We start from the raw sequence: 14,062 nt of genomic DNA, 5'->3' as shown, positions 1-14,062 counted from the left end.
GGAATGAACTTAAAACTTTGGCAGAAACAGAAACTGTAAAGGTTCTAGATTGGCTAAGTAGGAAACTACTGACAGTTAATACAGATAAAACTTACTTTATACCATTTTCAATATATAAAAATAATTTACCCGAATTCATGGAATTAAATCTAAACTATAATAAGGCGTACATTAAAATAAATAGGAAAGAATACATAAAATATTTAGGCGTTTATATAGATTGTCACTTGAAATGGGATATACATATTGATATGGTATGTAAAACTTTAAGAATGATACTATACAGATTTAGATATCTCAGCAACATTCTTGATTTATCTTTCTTAAAGATGGTATACTATTCCTTAATAGAATCACGTCTTAGATATGCCATTATAGCATGGGGTTGAACATATTCCTCACATTTGATTAAACTCGAAATACTTCAAAGGAGATTTTTAAAAATAATGTTAAAAAAAACTCGCTTATATTCATCAGAACTTCTTTATCAGCAAGCTGGTGTTTTTAAAATTAGACAATTATATTTATTAAACATAATTTTGCATACATACAAAAATAAACAAATATTGAAATCAATAGATCATAATTACGACACTAGAAGAAAACTTCATGACTATGTAAAAATTATTAGTAATTTTAAATCAATTGGTAAACATAATTTCACATACTATATTCCTAAAATATTTAATTATTTACCCGAAATTTATAAAATATATTTGAGAAAAATAAACTCATTCAACATGATTAAATCCATTTTTAAAAAATTTATTAAGAACACTGGAACTGAATTTTTGAATGCGATCTTTAATTAAATTTATAATATAACTACTAATATATAATATATTTGTTATGCATTATGAGTTGTTATGAGTTATGTATTGTTAATTTTTAATATTTGTTATGCGTTTTTGTATTGTTAATGTTTAATATTTGAATAATGTAATCCCTGAGCACAACCTCTGGTTCTTCAGGGAATTTCTTCTTTTGGTTTATTTACTATTTATTTATATGTGAAAATATTTAACTTAAAATTAATTTGTAATTATGTTAGTATTGAATTATTCTATTATAATATTGTTATATATGAGAGCATAATGAGAAGTAATTATTATTATTATTACTCATCCCGAGTTTCGACGAACCCTATATACTAAAATTAAACATTTCGCTATATTAATAATGTTTAACAATAGTAGACTATATAAAAAATCGTTTCAATGTTAACATAAATTTTGATGTCAAATCACTACAATTCTAAAGATTGTGAATGTTGCCACGAAATTAACAAATAATCGTAATTATCTTTTAAACTCCCTCGTATAATATTACAAAACCCTATATTTTAAGAAAGCAGACATCGGGGAGAATCCAGAAATGTAAAAATATACGGGGTGTTCCATTTAAAAAAACATAGGTTTGTGTTACCCTGTCAAAAACGGTGACCCTGTATATTTAAAAATATTTTTAAATTATGGTCCCATCTGTATCCCAAATTTTACCTAAATAACTTTTTTTCGTATCTATTACGGCAAACGAGTAATAATTGTACTTAGTCACACTAATGCCCAACCCTGTATATAGAATTGAATAGTTATGGGATTTTTTGTGTTTAATGCTGAAGTTTCTTTAAGAATTTTACTTCTTGAACTTAAAGAAAAGTCGAATTTTGTTTTATTAAGAAATTTGAAATACACTGCTCCAAAAAATTAACGCACCACCTTAAAAATGGGTCATTTTTGATGTCTCGAATTTTCTAGACCTGTTGTCCGATTAAGTCATTTTTTATTATGTTGTAGCCTTATTCTTTAATAATATCGCTGTAATAATATTGATGCTAAACAGGTACATTTTCATTGTATACCGGGTGTACCAATGAAACTGTGTTTTTTTTTCAAACTTCGCAACACCCTGTGGAATATTCTAGCGTTTATAAAATACTGAAATTAAAACCCAACTTAGGTTTTAGCATTCAGTTTTTTATTTATTCGCTTAAAGTTAGGTACTTTAAGAACTAACCATGTTTTTTATTCAATACTGTGTGTTGTTAACAAAGATATTATACACATAGATTAGGCAAGGTCCGAAAAATAGCGTAACGTGGAGCAGTTCGGGTCGGTGGTCCATCTATCTCTCTATCGGCGCTTAGCTTTCTCTCTCTAACATATGATGCCTGCCTCCTCTGTGTCACTGTCGTTCCATTACTCCCACCTCTTGGTAGATACGCTCACACTCGTACGACAGACAAAGATAGCTAGACCACCGTACTTGATATTCGTGGTGTGCAAGTACTTTACGAAAAACGGTCGTGCGTGAATAGCGGAGAAATATTGCAACTTTCTTAAATAATTCATATTGTCAATTGAAATTGTCAAATTTACGTATATTTCATACCTACTCTCATTGAAGAAGAAAAATTATATATTGCTCCACAATATTGATATGATATGCAATTATTATATAAAGGTAAATTTAATTAATTGTATTTTGCTTGCAGTACTACAGTTTAATAACTAATTTTATTTACTACATACAATTGTTTACGTTTTAATAACATAACCTGAATCTTACTTTTTCTTATTATTTTTTTGGACTATGGCCTTGACAGTTATCCAGTAACCAGGACTAATATAATTGGCCAATATAATTAAAAGTGCGAAAAATGTTGCTAAGCGTAGAAACCAGGTGTCCCTTTGCCGAACTTGCACGGTCTCAATTGGCGTTACACCCCGATGCATTGAGTGGCATATAACTAGCCTAGTCTATTGTTAACATGTCTCTGGTTATTAACCCTTAACTACCCGCGTATCAAGTTATAACATAAGTACACGCGTGGCGTACTTTATACACCACAAGAGAATACACCTAAAAACAGCGGTTCTGTTTTTTTTTTGAAAAAATACACTTAGTTTTTTTGTTATAAACCTTATTCGGCATCAGCGAATCTTGGAGTTCCTTCTCAGTAAGTCAATTGAGATTTCTAACTGGAATCAGATCCCCTGAAAAATAAAATTACTAAAAAAAATTTTGAAATGTGATTTTTTACATGAGAAAAATTATTGTTTATAAAGAAAAATATATTTTGTGCCATAGTGACTAAAAAAACAATTGAAAGATGTGCTTATATACTACAATCGTGGCGTATTTTATACACCACCGGAAACAAAGAAATAATAAACTGGTAATTACGATCTTCTCAGAACGCCGATTATAACGAAGATAAAACCAATTGTATAGCACATTCCAGTGATAGATAAACAAGGTCAAAAACTACATTTTTAAATATGTTTGCAGTAGAATGCATATGGTACATTCCATGTCAAAACACTCAGGCAAAAATTTTTGCATCTCTGATTTTTCTGAAGCTTGGTGTATAGCTTCTGCAGAACGTAAAAATAAGATATTTGAGGTCAAAAAATCTTTTTCTTCTCAAAATGTTATTTTATGCGATTTTACAGTGATTTGGTGTTTATTTAAACAAATTTGCCTTTTCTATCGTAAAGTATCAATGGAAAGATAACGTTTTAATAGAAGGGTTTGAAAAATGTCATATGTCATTATAACAAGTTATTTTAATTCAAAAAAGGTTTTGATCAAATTTTATAGTGTTGAAAACGTTAAAATACTGTCGAAAAATTTGTCCACATGTAGCCAAAACATAAGACTTTAAGCGGTTAGAACGATTTGAATTATATTACAATACCAAAAAAGTTACATGCAATAATATCAGACTCAAAAGTATATTAGTCCAGTCGGGATAGCATTTGACTTTGTATGCCGAGCTGCCCAAAATTTTATTTTTCGACAAAAATGGTAGGAACTGAAATTATTCCAAATAAATCGTATTTACAATTATTATATTTTCTTTTTAACATTTTTGGCGTGAGGTCGATATTTTCCGAGTTAATTGTACTAACAGTAGACGTCTATATTTTTGACTATGATATTGTACATAACTTTTTTGGTATTGTAATATAATTCAAATGCTTCTAACCACTTAAAGTCCTATGTTTTGGCTATATGTGGGCAAATTTTCAGCCAAATTGATTATGATGTATTTTGGGAATGAAGGAAAATGTAAAAAACGGTATTTTAACGTTTTCTACACTATAAAATGTGATCAAAACTTTGTGTTGAATCAAAATAACTTGTTATAATGCTATATAATGACATTTTTCAGTCCCTTCTATTAACCCATTAACGCCCAAATTAATTTTGTTTTAATTTTTGGGTAATTCTTATATTCTTATATCTTAAAGATGTTGGTTAAAACTGACTAAACATATTTTTTTTTTGTAAAATTTATGTACAGGGGTTAAAAAAAATGCTGATACCATATGGTATCAGTGGGCGTTTAGGTTCATTTTATTGCAAAAATTAAAACTAAAATTACGTGTTGGTAAATAAAAATTACAACATGTTCTATTATTCATTTTGTATGAAATGCTGCAAAACAATTAAACATAATCCCACGTTACAATTTTGGCACATTGTTCGGCCAAAAGATTTACAATCTGTAACTGCACATCGTCTTCTTCGACAAGAAAATCTTATATAAAATGATCTATAGCATCAAACCGTACATCTGAAAAAATATTCTTGTTAAGAGCAGTTCTTCTAGCCCTTTTTGGAGCAATACCATACTTGTTCAAATAAATTTGTACGATTTCCCGTCTAAAATCTAGATTTGATGTATTACGATTTTTTTTTCTGTATAAATACCATGCGTTCTGTATAGCTACGTCTACAAACCATCTATAATTCGGTAAGAAGCTACTCCTTGGTCCATAAGATCAGTTCCCCAATCTTATTATTATAGGCTTCAATTCACTGAGGATGAGGCAGCAATATGTTTCTTTTTTTTTTGAGAATATCTCCGAACCTGTCATAATGGTTGGACACCAGCATTTGTAGAACACATTGTCACTACTGAGTTGGCCATCCAACGAACTTGTGGAATACTATTATTTGTTTCAATCACTTGTTCATACTTCTTTCGATCCTTTTTTTAACAAATTTTTGCTATTCAAAGTACATGATCGGGATATACGATTTTCTCGTATCGTGCCTACAGCTCTATATCCTAGATTACGAAGGAAAGAAAACAAGTTTAGGCCGGTAAACGAGTTATTTTTATCTAAAAAATGGTAAATTGGGTTCCTTTAGTTCTTGTAACATAACAATCAACGGTGTTGACGCTTTGGCAAACAATTTCTCCTAAACGCCCACGGATACCATATGGTATCACGCTAATTTAGGGCTTCATATCAAAAGCAAATTAAAATTGATTCAAAATATTTATGCTTAAAACAAATATTTGATCTATTTACATTAGCGTTTATATCAAACTTTTACTAAAATATGCAATACTACTGCGAAAATATACTTGCGCCCGTCGAACATCCATAATTTCGACTGAAAATAAAAACTGTTCAGGAAAAATATTGCACACCAATAAAACATACAGTAATCGTCTTACAAATGAGATAGAATGAAATTCTGTCATGTCTGCTAACCTTGAAACTGAAAATATTCTAATTCCCACTAAAACAACCAGTGGAGCCTCAATAATATTGGGAGGGATTTTGATACCATGTGGTATCCGTGGGCGCTAATGGGTTAAAATATTATTTTTTCCATTGATACTTTACAATAGAAAATGCAAATTTGCTTAAATAAACACCAAATCACTGCAAAAATCGCATAAAATAACATTTTAAGAAAAAAAGAAGAAGAATAAGAATATTTTTTGACCTTAAATATCTTATTTTTACGTCCCGCAGAAGCTATAGACCAAGTTTCAGAAAAATCGGAGGTCCAAAATTTTTTTTATCCAAACTTCAGTGATTTGAAATGGAATCACCCATATATCTTGCATACAAAATACTCCAGCGCGTGTAGTTAAAGCTTAAATAAGTATGACAAACTTTAAGGGGTAATTCTACATGAAAAAATAATAACAGTTTGCTTTATAAACGTATGTCCGCGAATGCTTCGTTTCCGAGATACGGGGTGTTGAAATTTTTCTTACAAACTGACGATTTATGTATTGCTCTAAAACCGGTTGAGATATGCAAATAAAATTTGGTAGGTTTTAAGAGGTGGATATTGCGTATTTTTTGACATACAATTAAATCATTGGTTTGTAAGAAAAATTTCAATATTCCCTATCTCTGAAACAAACCGGACAAACTGCGTGACTTGTCGCATTAAGCTTTTATAAGATTCGATATTTTTATATTTCAGGAATGCTAATGGACCACGTCCAGCATTGTTTGTACCCGAAGTTTCATTCGAGTTGTTAGTTAAACGACAGATAAGACGATTAGAGGAGCCATCGCTGCGTTGTGTGGAACTGATTCATGAGGAAATGCAACGGATTATACAGGTATAGCATTAACTACTACTAAAGTCTATTCGTTTGCAACTGGCAAGTCATTACAAATGCAAATCTTCAAATAGAGGTTAAGGGTTACCGTCACTGCCATAATCCATTGCCGTACGGATTTAGTTGAAGCCAATAAGGTTTTTTTTATTACTAGTTATGCATTAATAATCCATAGGTTTGCGTTGTTATTTCTGTCTAAACAAGGTGGACTCTTTGAAAAATAAAGCTGCATTTCAACAGCAGACGATATTTTTTTCTGATTGATTTTAGTTTGACCACTTTACCTGCTGTTTGCCGATTAGTGAATATTTACATTTGTAATGAGCGCTGCCAGTTGCAAACAAATAAAGTATAGAAGAGTTAAAAGTTGAAGTAAGTACTGTAATTTGTTAAAACCAGTTTGTTTATTAATACGATACAAAGGGAACCAGTATTTTTGTTTGTTTTAGCCTTGTATTTGTGAACAGGAAGTGGTATGTTAATTTTTCTAATAAATTAAGCTTCATGTTACGTCAAAGTAGTAGTAGAGCTTGAATCTCAGTTATTAAAACTGCATTTTTTTCGTTATATTTTTGTATCGCAAAAATCCAACTATTGCTTATTATTCCAACTCCAACATAATCTTTTTTTGGTAATTTTAACAGGGTAAAATTAGGGTGGCCGGGGCCACCGTACATTGGTCGTGTTGATGTATTTCGTAATGATAAATGAAAAATATTCAGGTTATCCCAAGTAGCACAATAAAAACATTTTAGTTTTATTTAAGGTTTATAAAGGTTTTATTGTGGTAAATAAGAAGATAATGGTTTTAAAGTTACCTTGTAGATATACTGCCAGAACTTTAAAACTGTTAAGCATTTGTCACTAGTTTTAAAGTATCAAATAAGACTAATTAATCTTAAAAGATAATTTGTCTTATTGTAGTTTTAAAATGGTGTATTCTCAATTCACTTTAAAACTAACCAGTTTTATGAAGAACTTCCGGACTGTTTGGTTTTATTAGATTCTAGTTTGTTACCTTTTAGTTTTATTGCAGTTTTAAAGATTCTCCTAATGTGGCTAATAAAACCTATTATTAAAACTACTTGATCTCAAGACTATTATGTCAGTAAAACATATACCTTAAAACTATTTTTTTTTTAGTTTTCTTTAAAGTTGCTTTCTTAAAAGCAATTAATAGGCTATATTAAAACCAAACGCTCTTAACTGAATCAATTTGGATATCGTCAAGACTAAACAATTCTTCTTGTTAGAACCAATAAAACTAAACTCATCCCCTCTTCTTTCATGTCCAAAATGGTCGGTCATTTGTTTTAGAGCGAAACAGTGGTGCAGTGTGTTGTAAAACGTGGATGTGCATTTAGTATGGAAGAAATATAATAAAAATATAAACAAACTGGTAATTTTAAAGTAAAAATACAACACACACAGCACTACGACGCCTCGATTTTAGGTTAGATTCACATTAAAACCGAGTGGCAGTATTGACAGCAGCATTAAAACTAAACGGTTTTAATTCCAAGGATACCTTGCTTTTATGTAGGATATATGCTCTTGGAAAGGTATAAAATAAAACCATTTGATCTTAACAATTCTCTGTCGATAGACCAAATAGTTTTATTTGGATTTCGGCCATATTGCTTTCTGGATATGCTGAAAGCCGTGATATATTACAATAAAAGGCTTTCATAAAAATTATAAATAAGCGACTTAGAGACATAAATTCGATTTATTTTAACATTAAAACATTAAAATTGTAGATAAAACTATTTTTCTTTCAAATTAATATTTTTCGGATTTAAATTTTTTTATTATTTTTATTTTTTAATCGCCAAAACTCAGAAATTTTAGGGCGCGTGAGTTATTTAGACCTATTTTTGTTAACATTATCAATAAAGTTGGGCGCGCAAGTGTTTTTCTACCTTGACAGTCCGAAATAACCAAGCACTTTTTATTATTTTATGGTTACAAATACGTATCTACCTATCATAACATGTAAAAATTTGTTAGCCTATATGGAGTATATGGGTTTAAAGAATAATTTAATATGGTAAATTGTCTTTAAAAGTCTTCTCTTAAAAAACCTTTTTAAGTTTGCTATAAAACTGCCTGCACTTAAAGTGTCTTTTAACATGGTTTTAAAAGCACCTTCACAGCAACTTTAAAACCAGTGGCTTAAGAAAACAAAGTCTTACGAAGGTTTTTATTTTCGGTTTTATTGACCTCTTTCAGAGTGGGCCCATATATGCTGAAACCGGTTTTATTGCAACCTTAAGGTTTACTTAAAAACCAAATGGTTTTAATTTTAGTTTTATTCTACAGTTTTAAAACATCCTTAAAATACCTAATAAACCCGTTCGGTGCTACTTGGGATAACATTGCCCTAGATAGATCAGACATAGGTAAATGATTTAAGCGAAGGGCCACATAAAATAAAAACATTATCGGATCAAAAAAAATAAAACAAGTTTTTATTAGTGATAAACTTTGTATTTCAGTTTTACATCACACGTATTTTATGCGCCTAATCGGTAAAAAACGTTGAAAAAGTTATAACATAAATAGATTATTCTTCAGCAGAGTATGAAAGTGTATGTGAGATACGAAATTGAGACTGAGCTTATAAAAGCTTCTGGAAGAAACTGGGATTACCTGATTCGCAGGAGTGAAGCTAAATGCTGGTAGTCAATCGGTTTCTAATGCTGCTTTTGCGAAGCTTACGTGTAGAAAACACCTGTTCATAGATGTAAGAAGATGCAAACATCGCAATTATCTTCTAAACATAAGATTTCAAGTTTGGGAAACTTAATTTGATGATTTTACTTATTCACAGTCCACATTAAACGGCATGCTGAAAATGTCTAGGTGTTCTTTGAACAGAGTTTCCCATCAACTCAACATCATCAACCCGTACGCGTCCACTGCTGGACATAGATCTCCCTCAACTCTTTCCATCTATCTCTGTTTTGTGCGGCTTGCATCCAGTTGCCGACAATACGCTTCAGATCGTCAGTCCATCTGGTTGGTGGTCGTCCTCTGCTCCGTAGTGTTTCTTCTCGTGGTCTCCACTCGACATACGTTTTGTCCATCGGTGGTCTGACAATCTGGTGACGTGTCCTGCCCAATTCCACTTGACAGACGCGATTCTTTCGATGGTGTCCGTTGTTTTTGTTCTACGACGTATTTCTTTGTTTGGGATTTTCTTCCCATAAACTCACCATATTTCAAATAAATCGGTTCAGTAAGATATGATTCATGTCTTGGAGTAAAACCGATCTTTATGTAGCAAGAAGTGTTACCTTTAGCTTATATTGAAACGTTTTAAATGTCTGCTCAGATGGGGTCAGGGATATAAGTAACTACATAGATATTGGGCGTCGAAATGGGGCTAAAGTAGAAGAAGCAGACACTCAAACCTTCTTTTGGTAACAGCAGCTCGGGAGTTGTTCGGTGGCGGGTCGTGGAATCGTTAGGGAGATAAGAGGGTTTTAAGAAGACTAACTACCATTACCAAATAAGCAAAGATACTTACACAGACTGGAGGACCTTCCTACTATTTAAAAAATGACGCCGTTTGGAATAAAAAATCCTCAGATTCACTACTGGGTACTTACTGGACACATATCTTACTTACGGATACCAAATGGGGGGACATTCATCTGAGATTCCTCTTTTGGGTCAAACTGGGCTACTCTTAACATCTACCTTGGCTTCTATGCCAACTTCTTTTTTCTCTTACATTAAAATTCAATTTCAGTTGCATTAGAAATCTGGTTAATAATTTTCCAAAGGGTTATAGAAATAAAAAATAGGTACATTTTATAATGTTTATTCAAACCGTCAGACTTTATTTTTTTTTATTTTGAGAAAACATATCTACTTTGACTTTACCATAGGAATGACAAAAAATTTATAACCTTTTATGACTTCTAACATTACACAAAACTTTAAACTTTACATGATTTTTACCAATACAAAAAATATTCAACTTTATTGGGCAGTGTATCTCAAACTAAGATTTGACCTATATATTTCAAAATTATTCAGCCTGTCAAATGTCACTGCCATTTTATTATTTAAGTTACATTACTGTTTTATTTTTAAACAAAATATTCTTAGGACAGCTAGAATAACAAAACAGAACATATTCAGATATTAAACAACAAACTTTACAGAAAATTTTACCATTTTGAAAGCAGTTATCTTTATAAAAATATTAAAAAATCCTACCAACTGCAGTTTTTAATATTATTTTTATATTATAAACAAGATTTACAGTACCTTCTTTTTTTTAACATTTCGTTGTCATACTCAAACAAAACAGACATCGGTGTCCTTGACTCGAGGCGTAGGGAGCAAAACTTGGAAACAGGAACAAAACTGGAACGAGACTACCAGACCAAACATCTCATCGGGACATCGGGAACTTTAAATAGGGGACTTCAATACGGGAACTGGAATAGAACATCACCAAACAATGCCGGCCATCAGCTACGCGATTCATTTGTACTGCGTTTTGCATTTTCACTTTAAAAAAACCCAAAATTAGGGAGTGAAACTCTCTACAAGTATTCTTCAATGATCACAGCACAAATTGCAGACCCTTCACTTGATTTCACACAGCGACAATATCTAATTGATGCCGGTAAAGTGGTGACTTGTGAGCCCCACCGCTGGTTGACATATTATCAGCGCAGTGGTTGATGTGAAACTACCTTCTTCACTTCCCGGACACTGGGTGAAGCCTCAGATTAAGAAAAACCGGGCAATTACTGGGCGATTTTCGCCTCTAAAGCTGTTTACTCTGCCTAAAAGATTCACATCGCATGATTAACACCTGCGTTCGAGGCCACATATTTATGTTTGCTCTAGCCTACAGAGTGGGTTAACGTACTCGTTATAATATTTCTAACAGGGTGGGCTTTAAAATATTTAGGACATGATATAAAATTCATATTGGTTTTTTTCAAACGTCACAATATTAACTTCTTGCTTTATAATTTCAGCACTGCGGTAACGAAGTTCAACAGGAAATGCTCCGATTTCCGAAACTCTACGAAGAAATAGTCGACGTCGTCACGCAGCTTCTAAGGCGTCGCCTGCCCACAACTAACTCAATGGTAGAGAATCTTGTCGCGATAGAACTGGCTTATATTAATACGAAACATCCAGATTTTTACAAAGACATCCAGGTAGTTCCCACAGTGATTAAGTCGGCGGGAGAGAGCGGAAATAGACCATCCCGTCCTAAAAGCATGTTCGGGAAGCATCAAGCAGAATCCCTGGAGATGGTACGTAAGGTAGAGTGTCTTGCTTTATTTTATTTTTATTTTGTAGATTATTAGTTTATTTTGCGACAATAGTAGGTAGAAAGTAGTATGTCTGGTACCCCGTCGAAAAAGCTCCGACGAAATAGCCCCGACATAATTCTTGATGTTATGAAAAAATAAGTGGTACTCCGTAAAAGATAAAACTTTTTAGTGGGGGTGTTTTCGCCGGGTCTGTTTTAGCCGGAGCTGTCTTGGCAGGGGCTATTTTGTGTGCGATCTATTTTTTCTGGGCTATTTTGTATCCGGGCTATTTTGACGGGGCTGTTTTGACCGGGCTATTTTAACGGGTTACGCGTAAGGTAGAGTGTCTTGCTTTATTTTATTTTTATTTTGTACATCATTAGTTTATTTTGTGACAATAGTAGGTATACCCTATTCCACGAACATACGCCTGTTTTGGATTATTTCGACAACGAATATTTTACTGTGCAAAATAAGAAGAACGAAAGTAAATTGCAAATTACATTGTTGTTTATTGGAATAATTATTAGCGCCATTTACTTTCGTACTTCTTATGTTGCACAGTAAAATATTCGTTGTCGAAGTAATCCAAAACAGGCGTATGTTCGTGGAATGGCCCATAGAAAGTAGTATGTATAGTCGTCATTTATTATGGTCGAGATATTTTCGGAAAATTAAATACGAAAATCATTATTAACAACAAAAGTATTCAAAAGATTGCATTATTGTCTGCTAAATATGGATCTAAAGAGACGTAAAAACATCAAATTAATAAATTTAGTTAACGTTTTTTTAAATTTTCCTAAAACTCTGCCATTATAAATTATACATTAGAAAACAAAGCTGACAAAGCCCTTGAGAAAACGAAAAAAAATTTTTACGATAAACTACCACAGTAGATTGAAATACTATAGTAGTCCATTTACTAACGGTTTTTGCTGCAAATTTCAAAGAACCGCTTGGATTGACATGAAGTGTGGCATACACATAGCTAATATGTCAAAGAAAAAAAGTGATATTGTGTCGATGTTTGCTTTTGCCCTTTGAGTGAGTTTCACCCCTTCTCGGGGGGTGAAAAAATATACGTTCGAAATAACTCCGGATATGGATAAAATTATGGATAAAGCAAAAGTAAATTTTGTTCTATAGCGTTTTTCCACAAAGTTAATACTTTACGAGCGAATATGTTAATTTTTCAACAAAAAATAAACATGTTTTGTGTACAATGTAAAAAAATGGTGTAAGTATATAATATGATGTCTCTAAACTCAGTAAAAACAGAGTTGTAGCTAGTGAGAAATAGGTTCATATTCGTCAAATTCCAAATATGATATTTCAACGTGAAATAACCAAAAAATTAAGAACTTTTTAGGGAAAACTCATTTCAATTTTTTTTTATTTTAAAAAAAGCTTTATTTTTCAAAGATCTTAGCATTAAAAGTTACGCTTAAAATAACATTGGTTCCTTTTTTTCTTGCTATTTCCTTGTGGCATTTTTATAATTAACTATTTTGATTGGGAAATAAGCCACAATTAAATTGAAAAAAATAATTTTATTAACGTTTCGACGCCCAAATCGGATGTCGTTGTCAAAATACAAATTTTTTTTTGTTTTTTTTTATTGAAGAATGAACATATTCACTCGCAAATAACTCGAAAAGTTTTAACTTAAACGAAACTTAACGAAAAGTGAAAAAAACGCTGTAGAATAAAACTTGCTTAGAATTAGTCAATTTATCCATTTCTGGATTTATTTTGAACTTATATTTTCTCATCCCCAGAAAGGAGTGAAACTCACCCCAGGGGCAAAAGCACACATCGGCACAATATCACTTTTTTTCTTTGACATGTTAGCTATGTGTATACCAAATTTCATATCAATCCAAGCGGTTCTTTAAAATTTGGAGGTTTTGCAATATTTTACCGTCAGTGACAGAACTATCTATAGTAAAATAATATTTCAATTAGCTATGGTAATCATCGTTTATGCTAGCCTAACTTAATCTCTCAGGTTGTGAGTACATATTGTCTTCATACACACTGTCCTTCCATCTTTTTCTTGGCCTGCCTTTCTTTCTCTTTTGAGAGTACCATTTTTGGCATTCTTTCACGTCCCATTATTTCGAGGTGCCCCAAATATCGTATTCTCTGTGCTTTAATTGTCGTTATTGTTGGCTCTTTGTACAGTTCTTTTAATTCTTTATTGGTTCTTCTTTCTTCTTCTCCACTGACCTTCTATTTTTACACTTCCATATATTGTTCTTTGCATTTTTTTCTCGTCTCATCTTTCTAAAAGATCTTTCTGAATTTTTCACCACCCATGTTTCGCATGCGTATGTTACTGTAGGTCTGATAACAGTCTTATAAATTCTGATTTTTATGTTTC

General features: G+C 31.9%; 1 protein-coding gene across 3 annotated transcripts in view; it reads left to right on the top strand.

Annotated features, from left to right (window-relative positions):
* LOC114338660 (dynamin-1-like protein) overlaps nt 1-14,062 on the top strand; it is a 90,208-nt gene that overhangs the window by 42,729 nt on the left and 33,417 nt on the right. For 2 of the 3 annotated variants that reach the window (XM_050658169.1, XM_050658171.1), the window contains exons 7-8: nt 6,244-6,385; nt 11,392-11,676. In XM_050658169.1, coding sequence (XP_050514126.1) covers nt 6,244-6,385; nt 11,392-11,676 — 427 coding nt within the window. Of the gene's footprint in view, nt 1-6,243; nt 6,386-11,391; nt 11,686-14,062 lie in introns of all 3 variants that reach the window. The other variant, XM_050658170.1, reaches the window with a different exon arrangement.

This window comes from Diabrotica virgifera, chromosome 8 (genome assembly GCF_917563875.1).
Source record: "Diabrotica virgifera virgifera chromosome 8, PGI_DIABVI_V3a".
Lineage (NCBI taxonomy): Eukaryota > Metazoa > Arthropoda > Insecta > Coleoptera > Chrysomelidae > Diabrotica > Diabrotica virgifera.
The sequence above is the reverse complement of the archived record's forward strand: the minus strand, read 5'-3'. Positions and strand labels throughout refer to the sequence as shown.